The following is an 18736-nucleotide window of genomic DNA, read 5'->3' as shown; positions in this document are numbered from 1 at the left end:
GACCCACTACTCACACTGATGCCTGGTATCTTGGGATGCTGATGTCCAGAGCCACCCATGGCATTCAGGACAGACAAAGGGATGCACAGACCCATTCCCAGACTGCAAAATCATCTTCAAAGCCATCAGCTTTCCCTGTAAAAATTCTCTTATCACTCTGTGCTTGCCAGATGGATCCACCCCATTGCTGGCCTTGCCCTTTCCCTCCCCAAGGGAGAGTGTGCCCTGCCATGGCTCTCTCCTGCACTTCACTCTCCCCAGCACTGAACTTGGTGCTGGGTTTGGCCATAAAATCTCTGCTAACCGACACACAGATGGTTTGTGTCTCTGGCAAATCCCAGGGTGCGAGGGAGATGTCTCCAGAGCATGGAGTGTCTCCTCTCCTCTGAGTCCCTCCTTCCCCACCTCCAACCCCTGTGATGCTTTATCTCCTCAGCCCTCCAAGCAGTTCCCGCTTTCTCCCGCACACCCAATTGTGCCCTTGCACAGGGAGAGCATTAATGTAATTAAAAAGGCATGCAGCAGCTCTGGCTTTGTTTTTTCAAGATGGTTGCAGCTTTTTTCAAGCAAGTTGGCAGCAGGATATTAAAATAAACAGAGGGGGATTGATGGGATGCGGTGAGAGGAAGCAGGATCCCACAGCCAGTCACACCTTGTCTATTTCCAGAGAAGCACATTTCCCAGCAGTTTTCTTTGCCTTGATCTTGCAGTGCATGGCTCTGAAAGGGGCCAGGCTGCACTGAGGGCCTTCTCCTTATCTCTGATGGCTGCTTCATTTTCAGGCCCCTCTACCTCTTTCTGCACCCTGACACCACTGCTGCTCTCAGTTGCATCCTGTATCCAGGGCTCTCCCTGCCTCGTGGGGAAGCCACGTTCACCCTGGAAACTGCTATCCATCCCAGGGCATCTCACAGCCTGACCTCTTCTCTCCACCCTTGGGCATGTGGGAAAGTCCCACATGGGGTCTGTTTTTGCCTTGCTGTGGCTGCAGATGCTAAAACCCCGCAGAGCAGCATCGGTGCCAGAGCTAGCACTGCCACAGTGAGCCATGGCTTTGGGAACAGAGCAAAGGCTGTGTGTGGGACAGGGTACAGCATGGTGTGGTGCAGTATGGCACAACCCAGCTCCTGCTCTCCATCTGCTTCCACTCACAGGAAGCCCTGCACCGGATCCTCCCCCAAGCCCCTACACACCACCTCAGCCCCTCTCTGCTTCCCCTTCCCTCCCTCTCTGCTGAGTCGGCCCCGCTGACTGATTAACGGGGCCTTTCCGGACAGGGATTTTGTTCACACTCTGTCCTTCTCTCTGACTTCCTTCCCTGGCACTGGGCTGCATCACTCTGCTCACAGCCATCACATGGCCCCAGCTCATGCTCCTGCCACCCCACCCTGGGGTCCTGTGACAAGAGCTGCAAGATGCCATGCACAAAGCAAAGCTGCTCCAGGTGAGGCCTGTCTCCCTGCACCCTGCCCAGCCCAGCCTGCCCACCCCAGTGCTGTACTGGGGCAAAAGAGAGGCTGGAAGGGAAAAGAGTGTCCTTTCCCCCAAAAAGCTCCCCTGACCCTGCTATTGCCCCACCTCTACTTTGCTGTTTTCGGACAAAAACTCCCAGTCAATGAGCATCTGTCCAAGAAAGCAATGCAGGAATTCAAGATTTAGACACTTTCTAAAAAGGAAAATTTTGTTTGCGCCAGTTACTATGGAGCAAAGCTCTGCTCCTGAACAGGCAACAGTAAAATTCTGGTACCTCTCTGGCCAAGAAGGACTATTCAAAAGAGCAGCAGTAGCTAGCACTGGGACAGAAGGAGGAGAAGCTTTGCTCTGCTCTTTCTGCAGACTTCTTCTCCTGCTTTCCCAGCTGGACTTGTGTGAATTAGCAGCATTTTCTGGCAAACCTGCATGTGCCCCACGGGAACTAACTCCAGAACCTCAGGTGCCATTTTCCCCCCACTCCAGTTACAATTCCCACTTGCCCTTTGCTGATATAACTCACTGCCCTTGTGCTGGAGGACCCATGCCCACAGACATGTGGGAAGTCCACGTGCTGGAGGCAGAGCCAGGCCAATTCCCACCTACAGGGCTGAAGTTCCCCCATAGAGCGACTCGTTCTCGTGCACGGGGCAAGCATCCAACTGTGGGTTGGAGCGGCAAAGCGTGAGTGTCACGTCACACAAGGAGCAGGCAGCTGGCAGAGCAGCAGGGGAAATTTGAAGTAGGGCTGTCAGCTCCTCCTCTTCCTCCTCCCAGTGCTCTCCAGCAGGGAGGAAGGCTTGTTTTGCAGAAAGGTGAGATATCACACGAGGCTGAGAAATAATTGTCAGGCTCCAGCCGATGCAGGGATGGAACACCAGGTGTCTTTTCTCCAAACTCACAGTGGGCAAAATGAGCCCCAAACAAGGGTGGGAACTGACATCAAAATAGAGCAGATTCTGCTCAGCAGCCTGTGCCCAAAGACTGCCAGGGCAGGGTGACAGCCACCCAGGCCCACAGTGAAGATGGAAGGAAAACAGAGATGGAAACAGGCAAATGAACAAATGAAAAAAGATAATGATAGAAAAGTGAAAATCACCCCCGAAGTATGCACGTGCACAAGGACAAAGAGAGCAGACCCCTTCTTTTATGGGTTCATGGAAGATGTTCCCTGTCCCCTAACTCAGGGTTGACCCACAGTTCAGAGCTGCCTCAGAAGGGTTAAACAGGGGGGATGTGCTTCTCAGTGCAGGACCAATGCCTCTGATCCCACAGCACCATCACAGTCCCACACAGCTGAACCCACACACCAGGGGCTCACTCAGGCCTTGGGCAGCACCTTTCCTTTCTCACGGTGGGCAGTGCCAATGGCAAGGCATTGGTCCTTTGGTCTACAAATTTTTGTCCATGGACCTCAAAGCCCTGCAACAACACCAAATCAAAGTGGGGTGGATTTGTATCCTCACCAGTTTGTGGGGACATTCCCAAAGCACCAGATCAGTTGCTTCAATTAGGACATGTGTCCTTTCTCAGGGGACAGAAAGGAAAAATAACCACAGAAACTCAGTCAATACAAACACAGAGGTGGTCATCGTTATTGGGTGTCTGATCCTTCCTGTCCACCACCAGAAGTGTGAAACATCATCTTTGCCCTAAAACACCTGTGGGCAAGTTGGTGTGTGGAGGTGGGAGCTCCCTGAGCAGGAACCAACAGGAGGGCTGAGGAAGGGGCCACCAGAGGAGACCACAAGAGCTGGTGGAAATGCTTTTCTTAGGGAGATACCCTAAGCATCTGTGTCTGCAGCAACGCCAGGTGAAGAGGAAGGACATGTGTCCAAACAGACAAAGCATTTGGGGACTGAAGGAACAGGGCTCTCCTCCAGCTCAGCCCCTGCAACCAGGGGAGACCCCAGCCAAAGCATCCCTGCCTGGCAGCCAAGTGGGGAGTGGGATGAGGCGGGCAGAGACATAAACAGCACATTACATGACAGCAGCATGGTCACAACACCAGCAGAAGCCACAGCCAGGGCAGCATTACCCTGAGGGTGGGCATTCCCTGCTTCCCCAGCCCCTGGCACTGCACAGCTGCACACCCAGGGCCTGTGGCTCTGGCCAAATTTCAGCCTCTGTCTGAAAATCTGCTTGGCCTCAGTGCATGCACCCCAACAGGTCTCTTTAGCCTCTCATGGGTGATAAACTTTAATTAATTGGTTCTTTTCTGGTATCTTGTAACCACCTGCACTGATGGGTAATGAGGCAAAAAAAGGCACATGATCTCTGGGCTCCTTCAACATTTCATCTTCCAGGCTGGGCATCCATCAGGGAAGGGAAACAGAGCAGTTCAAAAGCAGAAACCACTTTCAGGAGAGATGGGCTGTCCTGAGGAGCAGTTACCCGTGTATCCCTGGTCCCTTGGTGCCCCCAGGCAGGGATTTATATATATATATATATATATATCAGAGTATTTCCGAGCCAGCTGCCCTGGGCAGCGGAGCACGGCTACACCCAGTGCCTGACCATGCTCTCACCTGGTTTTGGACTCTGCTGTGCCCCAGGGTCCTGCCACACGTCATCCCACAGCATCCCAAAGCGGGGTCAGCGAGCGCCGGTCTGGGAGCGTTTATCTGTCTGCCGCTCTCCCTGGGCAGGAAGCACTATCTCACCATCTCCCTGCTCGCTCCAGCCCGGTTTCCTGCTCCATCCTGCCAGGTTTACCCTGCTTTTTCCTCCTCCCCTCCCCCTGCCCCACGGCTGTCAGGCCATGTTTGCATTTCTGTCTCCTGCCGTCTTTCCTCTCCCTGCCCGCGCCCCCCCGCGCTCGCTCCCTGCTCCATCCTCCCCGAGAGGCTCCGTCCTGAGCCAAAGTTAGCCCGTGTCAGGTAGCCACATGTCCGGCCGGGGGCAGCGGGTCAGCCGGGGCCACCCTGCAGACCTCCTCCAGGATCTCTGCTGTCAGCAGCCTCCCCGGGCCCCAGGGGAGCGCCTGTTTGCTGCCCTCGCTGCAGCGAGGGATGCTCCGGCACATCAGAGGGCTGGTTTCCCCTCGGTAGCCGCCGGCCCACCCTTTCTGCTGCGGGCCAGGGCTGGCCAGACGCTGCTTTGTTTGGTCCTCCATGCCCTGGATCGCTCCGCGTTTGTTGGCTGCCTGCTCCTGCCCGGAGAATCCTTTTCCTGCCTTTGAGATAGAGGATGCTCGAGCCATCTGTGTGTTTTATTTCCTTGTAGAAACTAACAAGCCAAGGATTGCTTCCTCTCCCTGCCATTTCAGAGGGCAGCTCCGGCTCAGCGGGATGCACAGGGAGGGGAGGGGGAGCCCAGCGCCTTCAGACAGGAACGGGACCTATTCTGTCCACAGGATTCACTCCCTAAGGGGCAGAAATCCTCAGACCTACCCAAAAGCCTGTGGCAGCTCCCACTCTGCCACCGCCGTGGCTCTGCAGGAGCGCTGGGTGAGCTGTCCTGCTTTGCATACATAACCAGCCCTCTTCCAGTGGCCCCTATTAACTGCACGGCTAAACCCTTGCAAAACTCAATTAAAATTATCCTCCCACATCTTAAGGACTGTCAGGTTGCTTCTCTTCCTGTTTTAATTTACTTCTTTCAAAATCTCGCCCTGCTCACATTCTCTGCCCCAGCAGGGTGTGATTAACGTGGTGTAGAAGGAGCAGAGGGATCAGATGGCTTTAGGGGACTGATATCAGCAATTAACACTGTCCATTACATCTCTGACTTGAAGGGATGCAAAGGATGGTCCATAGCTTGTGTGAAATGAGTGTTGGTCCAAGTCCACTGCTTGGCATAAGGTATTGCCAGCACAAAAGCATGGCCAGGATGGGCTAAAGACATCCCCTGGGGGGCCTGGGGGTCTGGAGTCTCTGGGCAAGTGTCTTGGGAAAGGCTTCTACTGCTGCTCCCTCCAGTTCATCTCTTTGGGATTGCTCAGGGGTTGCCTGACCATTGCAGGATTCAGAGGTTAATTCTACCCTGTGACTATTCAGGTGCAACCCCAGGGGCTTTTCTGGGCTGAGATACCTCTGGCAGCTGGGTACAAACCCATGGAACCCTAAGGACACATCTTTGGCCATTGAGAAGGAATGGCAGCCCATCAGTGACTAAAGGGAAATGATGGGATGAAATGACAATCCACTGCTTCTTACACTGTACCTGTAGGGTTACGAGGCAGATGACCAAGTACCTCTTCATGCAACTCAGCTAAATTGTAGATTGTTCCACTGTGGGATATCCACAGAGACATTCCCAAAGAGAGATAAGCTCCCAGAAGACAAGTCACTACCAGCTCTTACATACCATGATCCAGGTCACATGTCCAGGTCCAGGAGTCTCTAAACAACCCACTGCCACAATAGAATGGGTACATCCAGGATCTTCCTGTCCATGTCAGGGCAACATCCCCTTTCCCAGAGCTCCAGCTGCCCATGCTGGGGCTGCTGGCAGTCCAGGCAAAGCCAAGACCAGTTTCTGCTCCTGGGCAGAGGCTTCTACCCACAGCACCTGGACATTGCTGCATAAACACAGAGGAAGGGAAAAGCCTGAGAAGCAGAGAAGAGAGACCTTTAGATTCAACATCATCAACTACAGCTCCATCATGAGCCATTTCCAGAAGCTTAGGTGAACTCCTGCTGAAGCAAACTCCTGCTGAAGCAAACTGTTGGGGGAAGATGGAGTTCAAGCCATGTGAGGCCTCAGCATCCAACTCTCACTAGGAGATGGGGAGGCAGAGGCAGCTGACTGGGAAGTCAGACAGAGCCCGAGGGTCGGCACTGAGCACGGAGAGAAAAGGGCAGTAGCATTTGGAAAGAAAAAAACAAGTCACAGGTTTGCTTTTTCCTTGATGTGTGTGGGCTTAATTGCTGGCCTTTGAAGTTTAACTCTTCCCAAGACTTTGGCTTATGGACAGACTGAGCAGGACACTGAAAAAACCCTGTGTGCCACCCAGGGCAGGTTTCCCCCATGTGAGCAAAGCCTGGGGTGCCCTGCCTGCCTTCTGCCCAGCCTGCTGTGCCAGACTGACTGTGCTGGGCTTTTTCAGGGGTCTGCAAGCCCTGCAGCTGTGCTAGGAGAAAATGTACCAAGTGGAAAAGACCTGCTCCTCCATCTTCATGTCCCTGGAGTCTGCATCCAGATGTTTGCTACTTAGCTGTGAACTGAAATCAACTCAGAGCCCTCAAACCAAATAGCTACCCTGGAGCTGGCAGTGCCTGTCCTCTGCAGCACAACCCACCCTCAAGCTGATCTGCAGCTGTGAGGTGCAAGAGAAGCTGATTGATAAACAGGGTAAGTGGGGAAAAAATAGTTTTGCAATTAGATTATCTTGGCCTTGGAAAACCTGCATTCAACTCCCCATCTGCTCTAGGCTCCCTGGAAGGCTGTCATACAGCTTCCATGTATCTCCATCCCTGCCTGAGCCATTGAGGGTAGGGCAGCAGAAACTGGGCTGCTCTGGCTTGAAAAAATGTTTACTGGCGCAAGAAAGGAAGAATCCTTATTCCTTCTAATTAAAAGTACACAAGGAACAAAGAAAATTAATTTAGCCCAGAGTCAATGCAACGTGAAAAAGCTCTGTTAGATGAGGATGGGCGTAGAAAGTAGGAAGCACAGGCAAAATGCAGGAGGAATTTAAACTTCCTGATTATCAAAGAGGGGGCTTCAAGCGCTGAGTATAATCTAAAAATAATAATAATAAAGCAAAGGGAAGAGTGATCAGGAGCATAGAGAAAGCTGCTGCCTGGGGAGCACGAGCCCTCCTCCCTGCGCAGCCTCTCCGTGCACACCTGCACATGCACACATGAGCATCGGCACGACCCTGGGTGGGGTGGGCACAAGGAGGGCCAGGAAGATCACAGCACACACTCTTCAAAGCAGAATTAGTCATCAGAGGTAGCGGCAGAGGAAGGAAGGCTCAGGTACGAGGTCAGACACAAGCAGTGAGCGCTGATGGAGGAGTTCTGAGCGCTCGCTGCAGATCTAAGAGCCCTCGGTGCGAGCAGGACGGGAGGTGGGATCCCTGGGGTAAATGCACCTACAGCACGTTGGAGATAAGAAATTTCAACCCTCCACTGCACAGCTCAACTTGGCTCTCTGCCATTCCTAAAAGCAGTCAGAGCTGCCCAAACCCAGAGCTTTCCCTGATGTGGTTAATGAAATCTTACTCTGTTCTCTGCAAAATCCCCAGGAGGGATGGGCTCTAAAGAGCACAGCAAAGCTCTCCCCCCACACAGGACTTTGCTGGGCTGTACCTCAGCCCTGGGTCAGTGATCCCATCTGCTCCTTGCTGGGCAAAGAGACTTGAAGATGCAGACACTCAGGGCAGTGGAAGAAAGCCTGGCCCTGTGGGGCTGTCCAGGGCGTTGATGGCAAGTCACAGATGCACACGCTCTCAGTTTCTCTTGGCACAGAGCTGTGACCACAAGCCAGGACCCGCTGCAGCAGGAGATGATAATCATCATCTCCGAGAGCCAAAGTGTATTGGGGCATTCGCGTCACTTGAGATTAGCTGGCTGTTTAACATCTGCACAGATTTCTCTCTCCACCTCCACATAACACCCCTTGTGCAGCTATGAAACGAACTTAATTCCCTTCCAAGAAAGGCTGAGTTGGAAATGTCACACTTTGTATATCACAGCACAATTCCTGCAATGAAAGGCCCAGCCTAAATGGCACTAGAGGACTCTGGCGCTCTTTGAAGGCCAATGAGCTAAACCTCCTTCTTCTGCTTTTTAAAAATAGCTTACACCCAGGGTGACCAAGTTGCATAAACATGCAGTTACTCTCTGTTAGTGGCAGAGGCTGACTGTTGTTTTCCTGCTCCAAGGTGCTTCCCTTGCCACGCAGTGCAGTGGGAAGAGCACGCAAGCGGACGCGCTGGGGAGGAAGCGTTTACACATGCTAATGACTTCCAGCCAAGGAGCACCAGCACCAACAGGGAAATGGTGCTAAGGAAACAACACGCCACTTCCTCGGCTCTCCCTCTTTGGTCACCATGAGGTACTTGATGCTCAGAGCCGTGGGGTGAGGCTGGTGATGGCCTCTCCAGCCCCCTGGGAATTCAAGGTGTGGATGAAGGAAAAACACATTGGCTTGGTACACAAACGCAGGAGAAGGTGTTTGGGAGTAGGGATGTTTTGGCACCATACTGGACCAAAGGGGCCAGGGCAGACACTGGCCCTTCCCCACTCCCAGAAATGTGTATCTGGAGGCCAGAGTCCTTCCAAGTGCCACTCAGGTTTATTTCATCATACACATCTCTCTTTACACCAGAACAGGTTTCCTAAGTTCATGTGGGGTCCTGTTTATTTTTCTTTTTTTTTTTTTTAATCACTATTGTATTAAGAAGTGTTTTTCTTTTGGCAAAGGTTATGGTGGGGCCAACATTGTGCGAAGTCTCCTGCCTTCTATCACCACTAAAACCTCTGAGCCAGAGCTCAGCCCAGCCACGTCGCTTATCTTCAATGAAGGCAGGCTTGGATTTCCCCCTCCGTATAAAAAATAGATCCCAGCACTCCCCCTCTCCCCCAGTGCATTCTTTCAAATGCCACCCACTCCTTGTTATTGCTGGGAGGCTGGAGAGCCAGGGATTAACAGCCTCAGGCTGCATCAAGCTTTATTTGTCTAAGCAGCCAAGGGTGAGGAACAGCCATAAATATTGTGAAATGCTGTACATTGTGGAGGGCATGATTGGGCAGCACAGGCACCTTGTCAGCAGGGATTTCATCTTGGGCTGGACACAATCCTGGTGTGACTGATGTCATTGGATAGGTTCCGGCTTCCCTACAATACAGGGGCTTTGAGGAACATCAAACTCCATCCCCATGTTTAAACTGTGGACACCATGCTACACCCAGTGCAGCACTAACAGTGGTGCCCCTGTCAGTCCTTGTAGCACAGGAGTAAGCAAACATGGTCAGGAGAATCCAGCTTCAACACTGTCACCCAAGGGGACACATCCTGGGTCTGAGCCTGCCTGCCCAGAACAGGGCACTGCAGGATGTGCTGCAGCTGCCCTTCCCTTGCGCTCTGGGATGTCATGGCACAGAGAGGAGATGAAAGACCAGGATATGCCCTGATCCCGTCCCAGCATCAGCAGTACTGCCAGAGCCAGCACTTACAGCCCAGCATCTGCCAAGTCTGACAGTTTGGCAACAGCCAACAAACCCCGTGAGGAGGCACCAGGCCCAGATGCACACTCTTAACTAAATTGCTTCACAAGGCATGGCCAGGTAACTTCTTTTGGAGGCAGTTTCTTCCCTTGTGCTGCATCCCAGCACAAGGACCATGCACTGCTTGCCCAGGGGCGAGTGATCTCCTTGGTGTGGATGTGTGCCCCTCCTGTGGGAGCATCCCACTGTGCAGCTGGCAGCCACACTCTCAGACATGCTGTTAAACCTCTGCCCTTTGCTTCCCGAGGGAGGGCCAGGGCTGCAGTGTGGGAGGGGATTGATGGCCACTCCAGACCCAGTTATGCCCCTCCTGGGGACTCTGCTGGGGCTGGGACCAGGCAGGGTGTGAGTGATGGATTTCTGTGGGCGCTGGATGCCATCACCTCTGCTGGGTGCCATTTCGCTTGCTGCCATCACTCTGAGCTGGCAGTTTCCAAATCTGAGTATAATCCACTGTTTGTGCCCAGCTTTCCTGCCTCAGTAAATGTCAAGATTTACTGTCATTCATGGAAACTACTGGCTTGACCCACACTTATGTCAGTATTTATTTTTTTAGGTCACTACATCTAACATCCATCTCAGTGGACATGAGTACTTCAGAAATGGGGAAAACAAGTACAGATGGGGAACTGAGCCTGGAGCCAAACCTCACTGTCAGCACACACAGGTGTCTGTGCAGACACATACATGGTGCCCCCAAACAATTTGAGGAATTTGTGGAGGAATTTCCAGGTTCTGCTACATGGCCCTGTGCTTTTTTGTGGAATAAATAAAACCAGTAAACCTTTTACAGATTTCCCTGCTACATGGAGAGCTCAAGTGCCTCTGTAACTCAGAAGGATGATAACTCCAAAACCCTCCATGGGACTCGTGAGTCTTGTGAAGGTGCAGACAGACCTTCATAAAGCTGTGGAGCCACTGCCTAGCTCGGGGCACCTCACTGTGCCCTGCAAGGTTTGCCAAGCCTTGACTTGCCCTGCCAGCAGCTGGCATGGAGAACCTGCTGCAGGATGGGGAAGGACCCAGAGAAGATAGGGACAGTGACCAGGGGAAGCTGCCAGGGGCACTGCTCACTGCCTACCACTGGCTGCTCAGCAAAGCCACCGTGAGCTTGCAAATTCTTTATAAACTTCCCATGTGACACAATAACTCAGGGGCCAGATTCTAAAGCTCTTCCTTCTCTCTTTACTCAGACCAAACTCCACTGAAGTCACTGAGATATTGGCCTAAATACAACTGAAGGAGTTCAGGATTTGGCCCAGTAATAAAAACTTCCTTCCTTTGTCTACTGCTCCCTCCACATGATCCCACTGCCTCCCAGTCTCCTCCTGGCCTTGTCTCCAGAGGCTGGGGCTGTCAGTTGTTTTGATGTTGTTCTTTCATTTTACCCTCAGCCAGACCATGCCAGTCCCCTCATGCAGCTGTGAGCTGCTGAGGTGGAGGGAGTTGGGTTGGCCAGTGAGGAAGAGGGAGAAATTGTGGGGTTAAATACAACCTGGCTGAGGCACAGAGCCAGTCTTGAGACCATGGATGCAGGCAGACACGGTGCAGGGTAGGAGCTGGCTCTGCCATCACCTCCCCAATTCCTTCAATACCCCCTTGAGGACAGGCTGGAGCATCTCCAAAAAAGCCTTTCTTCCCCCTGCTGAGCATAGAGCAAATGCCTTGGGCTCTGCACCAAACTTTTATGTGAGGGAATGAGTGAGATGACTCCTGCCCAGGAAAGTGCAGCAGGAAGTTAACTCATCTCACTGCAATGACACATGCTAGAAAGTGACACCATAAGAAACATATAACTTTAAACAAATAACTTGCAAAATGAGTTTTGCTGCTTTTTCTGCCTGGAAACAGCCATGAGGATGCAAATCCCTGTCATTCCCCAAGGGTATCTCATCCTCAGCATGACCATCTGAAACGTGCACTGGTGTTTGGAGCAGGAGCTCCTGCTTCCTTGCCACATCCACCAGCCTTGCACACATCTGTGACACTGACAGAGTAGCACAGGAGCACACATGGTCAGATACAGCAATTCCCTTTGCACCACTCTCCCTGCCTGTGCTGCTTAGTGGCAAAAAGCAACTACAAAAGGGATTTGAACTCAGCTGAAGTGAGAAGCATTTGGTGCTGAGGTACCACCATGGCTCGATGATCCAAACCTCAGTCTTGAACTCATGGATGCCCATGTGGGTGACCTGGTCAGACAGCAGATGGCTCAGAGAGAACCGACACAACCCCTGTGAGTTCCTGCTGAGGTTTTGCATCTTGCAGTGAGATTTTTAGCATTCCCCAGCTAAGACTGAAACAGAGGCTCACTTTGGAGTGTGCAGCTCTAACCACCCGAGGCTGGGAACACAGAACTCTGAGCAGCAGAGGAATGGTGGTCTCAAGGTGCAAGGCTGTGGCACAGCCTTTGGACAGGTCTGTGGGAGCCCTGTGCCATCCAGCCTTGGCTGAACCAGCTCACCATGTCCTGCATCCCAATGCAAAACACAGCAATGCCAACCTGGGCATTCCACAGACTGAAAGCACAATGCCCTGGCCAGTGGGAAGGGCTGCTGTGCTTAGGGCTTGCTTTTGAGTAAATAGTCTTGCTGTACATTCTGCCCTTTTAAAGTACATTAATTGCCATGGAAACAATGCTGTTACTGGTATGGCAGCAGCCTGGTGGCCCCACAGATGCAAGGCAAAAATCAATGGACACATTGACACACAAGATGTGTTTCAGGACTTTTGTGGTTTTGAGGCTGGTCACCATGGGCACATATGAGAGAATGGCTCAGACACTAAGAAGATGCCATCTTTCATGGAGAAAAAGCTGGGGACAAAACATGGAGGAACATCTCCTTTGCTGTGTTCATCTGCTTCTGCAGCACACTCCTTATGGGGTCTGCTCCCAGTACTGATGTGTGTGCTCAGCTTGTGGCACTGGTAATCACTCCCAGCTCCTGCTGGAGCATCCCAGCCCTGTCTGCCCTTCACATCCTCATTGCCAGTGAGTACAAAGTACCTGACCTCAGACCTTGGCAGGGTGGCTTTGCTCCATGCCTCCTCTCTGCCCATCCATGGCCCTTTCCACCAGCTCAGATGCCTCACCAAAAAGAAGGAAAAATAGCCAATATTACAGATATAGAGACACACACCATCACTTCTTGGTCTTGAGAGTCTTTTTAGTAGCCCTGAGAAGGTTTGTACACAGAGCAGCATAAAGGGAAAGGCTGTGAGTGCCCTTCCCGCCCTGCCTGGCCGTCCCCAAGAACCCGGAGCAAAGGGCAGCCCTGGCTGTCCCCTCCCAGCCAGGGCAGTGCTGCCCTGTTCCCTGCCGTGCCGCCCATCATAAAGGGGTCCCTGAACTGTTATCAGGCAGTGACAGTTTCCGCCATCAGATTCCTCCTGTCCGTCAGGAAAGCTAAATAAGGAACATCGTTCAGGCGGCTGCAGGAAGAGGGGAAATGCAGGGACATCCGGCCCAGCTGCCAATTTTTCCTTTCCCATGAACCACCACTGACCTCCGCCAAGGGAGAACCTGGACACCCAGCCTGGCATTGGCACTGCTCCTCTTTGCTTAACCCTTCCCTGGGGGATACCTTGGCCCCCAGAGCCTGCTGAGCAGGTGGTCTCACCAGGCAGGGCGGTGTGGCTGTGGTGGGACAGAGCCTGGACGCTGTGTCACTGTTGCTGGCACTGCAGACCACGGCGGGCACACTCAGTGCACTGGCTGGCATTTTCCCAGCCAACTGAAGCCACAGCCAGGAGAAGGCTTAACCCCTCCACACCTGCACATGGGTGGGCAGCTACACCTCACACAGAGACAACGGGTCCCAAAAACATCAGTGAGCTGCTCCATCGCTTCCCTCTTTGCGTGCACCTACAGCAGGAGAAGAGTCAAGCTTATTCTTTCACCAATTCCTCTGAAACAGAACTGGGGTTTTCCAGGCCCTGCCAGGAGTCGTAGCCAGCAGACAGGTAAAATTTTATCTCATTTTTCTCTCTGCTCACTCCAGGGCTGTGCCCATCAGTAACAGGGACCAGGACAGTCTGAAATCCACTTGTCCCTTACTCCTGGTCTTTCCTCTGAACAGCCCTGAGGTCTTTGCTGTCTTTCACTGCATAGAACCCGAGCAGGGTAGCAGCATCTGCCTTGTTATTATGGGCTCAGGTACAGGAGACCATAGCACTTAAGTTTGCCTTCCCCCATCACTATGTCCTCCCTGTTTGCCCAGAAAGAGCCTTTCCTGACCCCCTAAACCGATCCTCCCTCATTAGCACATGACGTCCATCCCACGGCACCTCCAGGTTTGGCCGCAGAGGCTGCGTGAGGAATCCTCGCCCTGGAAGGAGGGGGCAGAAACACAGCAAGAAAAACAATTCACTCGTGGGAGAACTTGTAAGGTGAAATACAAGTCACTGGCTGAGACCTGTTTCTGCTACCTCAGCAGGGAAACGACTCCAGGAGAGACTCCAAGACTCCCCACTTAATATCCTCAGCTTATAAAACTTAGTGGGAGTTTCAGCACCGGCTGCTGCAGGGCCAGGTTTTTCACCCTCCTTCTGCTGAACTTGCACCTAGAGATGGAGCGATTTGCTGGACAAAAGGAGCGGCCACGCTGGGCTCGGGGCTTGTGCCTCCTCGCCGACTTGACCACAGGCCACCTCCGCTTCCACTATTCTGCCTTAACAATGAGGCACCGCAGATGGGCAATAATGCTGTGCCGAAAACATCAGAACTATTCTGGCCAAAGAGAAAAAGCCCCCCTGGGACCTGGCTAACCCCCTCTTTTAACAACGTGAAACGAGAAACAAAGGTCTGGGATAGCCAGAGGCAATAAAACCCCTGGAATTCATTTAACCAGTCACTAGATGCCAGTGCAGCTGCAGCAGTATTTCTTTTCCTAATGAAGGACAAAAGCTCTGGCCCAGGGCAAGGCTCAGCTCTGGTCTCCCCGGAAAACCGTGGCATGCACCAGGAGGTCGTGATCCCCCCACAGCACACAGCAGGAGTGGGACATGTACCTGGCTGCTGCCTCTCACCCAGCTGGAGATTTGCAGGAGCTGCAGGAGAAGCTGGGCCAGGTCAAGGCAAAACATAGCACTGGGCACCTCTGGCTCACAGTCCAAAGTGGGAAAGGGGGGCTTTCAGCTTGAACCATGGATTTTCTCCTTGCAAACCCATTGCAAACCCATATTTTTCCATGCACAACTGCCCATGGACTCAGGCAAACATCTCACACCCACAAGGCCCTGTGAAGGTGAGCTCCACTGCTGCTCGGCAGAGTGGAGCCACCAGCCTCCCACCATGCTCCCAACACAGGAATCCACCAGGAGCTGCCTTCTCCAGGCGAGCTGTGATTTTGCAGCCCTCAGGCACTATGCCTCAGCCTGTCTATCCCAGTGGAAGAGCCCTGCAGATTTAGTCATTCCTCACACGGAAACCACCAGCACTTCTGGCTCCCCACCTTCCCTGGGCAGTGGAGCCTGTGGGCTCTGGCCATCACAGGGTTTTCTGCTTCTCCCTGCACCTGCAGGACCTCCCCATCACACCCAGCGTGTTGCAGCTTTCCCCCCTCACCTGGTTTAAATGCATAGCCCCCCCAAACTGGGAGTGAGGAGTCCCCTGCCTTGCACCCATCCTTTTGGGGCTGTTTCAGTCCAGCAGGTTGAATGGCAAAGTCACCTCTGCTGTGCCAGCTGGAGTGGCTGAGAAAAAGGTGGGGGAGATAGATGCTATCCCCAGGGCTCACCCTGCTCCCCAAAGCTGCTGAGAGATGGACAGACCTGGGGACCCACCAAGAGCCCCCTCCTGCTCTGCAAGGCAACCTCCTGAGCATGGTGGATGTCCCCTACGGTTTTGGAGAAACTGCTCCCTGGCCGCGGTCCCCTCCCTCCTGCTGCCGTTCCCGTGGGATCCCGCTCTCCCCTTCTTTCTCCAGGAACTGCCTCGGGATGCTGGGAACAGCCTGTTCCCTCCTGGCTGGCTGGGAGCACCTGCCCTTCCCACGCCTGCCCCGGAAAACACCGCAGCAACGCAGGGCCAAGAGAAACCCTGGGGACAGCGATCCTGCATGGAGCAGCCCATGGCAGCAGAGTGGAATGGGATACACTGGAGGAAACCCCGGCCACCCTGCCTGCACTGGCTGGGGACATTGTGCTGCTGGAGGAGTGTCCCTGACTCTGACCAGACGTCAGTGTGAGCTCAGTGACGCCCTGGCGGGTGTTTGTGCAGGCACTGAGCCGCGGCCTCACGTGCCCAAGCCAAATCCCAGGGCAGCAGTTGCAGCTCACTCGTGTGAAATCATCCTTAAGCAGACAGCAGGGCACAGGAGCTGTGGCTGTCCCCTCCCTGGCAGCCCCCAGGGACCACAGGTTGCATCCCTGCACACACTCACTCCCCTTGGAGGCCCTGGCTCATCGCTGTGGCTGAGCCTGGTGGGGTTGCTGTGCAGTCAGGGCTGTTGAATGAAAGGGTGTTGCTGAAATGGCCCATGTTTATTACTTGCAATAAAGCAACTGCTTCAAATCCCAGCTGCACAGGCAACTGTTGCTGCTGGCACGGCCAGCGGGGGCTGTCCGAGCACCCAGCCGGGACTCTGTGTGATCCGCGAGGGGAGCAGGCAGCAGCAGCCAAGGCAATCGGCTCAGGTCCTACACAAGCACGGGCCCTTCCCTCACACCACGGCCATATGCCCTTGGAAGCACCAGCCAGTGTCCCCAGTGGGACTGTTTGGCTGTGGGGGGCTCAGCACTGCTCTGTGTCCAGATGATGGTGACTCAGGGAGCACATGGTCTCCTCACCATTCACAAAGGGTTACCCTGAGAGGCCAAGATGATCTAGAATTCTGGGGCTGAACCTCTGCCTGTTCCCCTCATCTCACTGCCTGCACAGGGCAGCTCCCCAGCTCCACTCCATCCTGGGAGCACCATGGAGCTAGAATGTGTAAGAGCTTTGTGCTCTTACACACAGCAGTCTCTAATGCTGGCCCATTTAAACAGGAACCAGAACAGTGGTGCCAGAACAGACCTTTCATGATCCTGAGATGATTATTTCAACCGTCACAGGTGGAACAGTCTCACACACACATCCCTGCTTCCAAGGGTAGCAAATATTTGCAGCCCATTGGGATTATGGTTAATGAGAAATTTGTGGGTCCTTTACACACTGACAAATTGTCCTCATTGATAGGATGGAAGGAGGGGAAGCAAATCCCCATTGTACCATCCCCCAGTTGAGTTCCACATCGCCCTTCATCACTGCACTAATCAGGCAGCACTGAGAGCTTCAAAGCTCTGCTCAGCCCTGTGCCGACAAGGCCACACAGCTGTGCTGGCCAGAGCCTCCCAGGTGCTGCTCCTGCACCTCCAGGAGATGAAAGAACCCAGGAGCAGCTACACTATGCTTTACAAATTGCTAACAAGAGAGCTTTGAGCAGCTGCTCCTACTGCAATGCCACCAGCAGCAGGTTCCTTTCTGCCCAGCCTCCGTGAGCATCCCCTGAGCTCCGGCCACCCGTTGTGTCCTTTGGCCCCATGACACCAGAGCCGTCAGCAGCATTTTGGGCAGAGCAGGTTGACAGTGACAGTGCTGGTGATGCTATTCATGCCACACCTGCAGCTCTCCTGTGAGCTCACTTCAACGAGAGCAGCAAATGCCACTGGTGATAGCGAGTCACTGAGCTGATGCTACAGAAAATTCTACTTATGCTCCCAAAATTCATCCCCACATTGCAAGCTTCCACCATTAATAACTTTCTTACAGTCTTGCTCTGATCTGGGTTATAAATGCTTTACTTGTGCAAGAAAGAGCTCCTCTGGGGGTATCTGGTGGGGTGTCCTGTCCCCACTGCCCTGGCAGTGCCCACCCAGCTCTGCCCTATCTCACGGGCTCTGCTTGCTAGAAGGGCATTGCAGCCCCATCTCTGCCGTGGTTCTACACCCCCTGCCCAACAGCCTTTTGCCACAGAAGTGCAACGGGAAGAGAAAGCATTTCACTGGGATCTGCCTCGGGTAACTTCCAAGGCGGACCAGAGCAGGGACAGGCAGGCTGGACAGCCTTGCACGGACCCCCGCCTCCTCGCGCCTTCCTCCCCGGCACACACAAATTAATGACTCTGTGCGTGAAACAATAAATAAACAGAGCCGGGACTGGCCTCCAGCCTGCCCTCCAGGCGGGCGCGTCCCCGCGCAGCGGCATCCCTCCCGCGAGGGTCCCGTGGGGTTTCCCCCGCTCGCAGCGACACCTCCGCGGCACGAGCCCGTCGTGGGCTCCCCGCGGCCGCGCGCCCCAGGGACCGCGGCAGGGTCCCCCCGTCCCGTCCTGTCGCTGCGGGTACGCTGTCACCGCCGTCGGGGACACCCGCGCGGGCACCGCGGCGCGTCCCGGCTGGGGATGGGGCGGGCAGCGCCGGTGGGAGACGGGGCACCCCGGGGCGGACTGAGCCGGGCCCCGTCGGGGATTGGGGTCGCCGGGACCGGGAGCGCCGGTCCCCGCCGGGGATGGGGGAGCCCGGGACGGGCAGCGCCAGGCACGGCACATCCCCGTCCTGGGCGAGGGACGCCGCGGCGGGCAGAGCGGGTCCCTGCGGGGTCTGGGGGACACGCGGGCGGAGGCGCCGAGTCCCGTCCCGTCCCGCCGGAGCAGCCCCGTGCCCAGCGCGCCCGCAGGTGCGTAGCGGGCATCAGAGCGGGCAGGGCAGCCCGCAGCCCCGGCAGCTCACCTGCCTCCGAGACAATGCCGAGCCAGAGCCAGAGGGGCAGCGTGCAAACTCTCCTCATCTCCGGGGCTGCCGGCAGGTCCGTGCGATGCGGAGCGGTGCGAGCGCCCCGCGCCCGAGCTCTGCTCCCGCCGCGCCCCAGCTGCGGCGACGCGCGGCGGCGGCGGGCGGGGAGCACCGGGGCCGCTTCCTTTTCCTCCGCCCGCCTGGGCCGCCCGCCGCCCTCCGCTGAGCCTCGGGGCGCCGGGCGGGCGGGGCGGGACGGGGAGGGGCGGGCGGGGAGGCAGAGGGGGCTGGGGGGAGCGCACCTGCGGCTCCGGACACCGACGGGCAATCCGCGCTCCCCGCACCAGCGGGGCTATGCGCATCCCTTCGCACCTGGGT

The 18736-nt window shown here is 54.8% G+C and overlaps 1 protein-coding gene across 1 annotated transcript in view; it reads right to left on the bottom strand.

The window, feature by feature from the left end:
- FLT4 (fms related receptor tyrosine kinase 4) overlaps positions 1-18413 on the bottom strand; it is a 57417-nt gene extending 39004 nt beyond the window's left edge. Inside the window, exon 1 of the mRNA XM_066559955.1 lies at positions 18356-18413. Coding sequence (XP_066416052.1) covers positions 18356-18413 — 58 coding nt within the window. The remainder of the gene's footprint in view (positions 1-18355) is intronic.
- Between the last annotated feature and the right edge of the window lie 323 nt (positions 18414-18736).

The sequence above is a fragment of the Molothrus aeneus genome, chromosome 15 (genome assembly GCF_037042795.1).
Source record: "Molothrus aeneus isolate 106 chromosome 15, BPBGC_Maene_1.0, whole genome shotgun sequence".
In the NCBI taxonomy this organism is placed as follows: domain Eukaryota; kingdom Metazoa; phylum Chordata; class Aves; order Passeriformes; family Icteridae; genus Molothrus; species Molothrus aeneus.
This window is presented reverse-complemented; position numbering and strand designations above follow the sequence as displayed.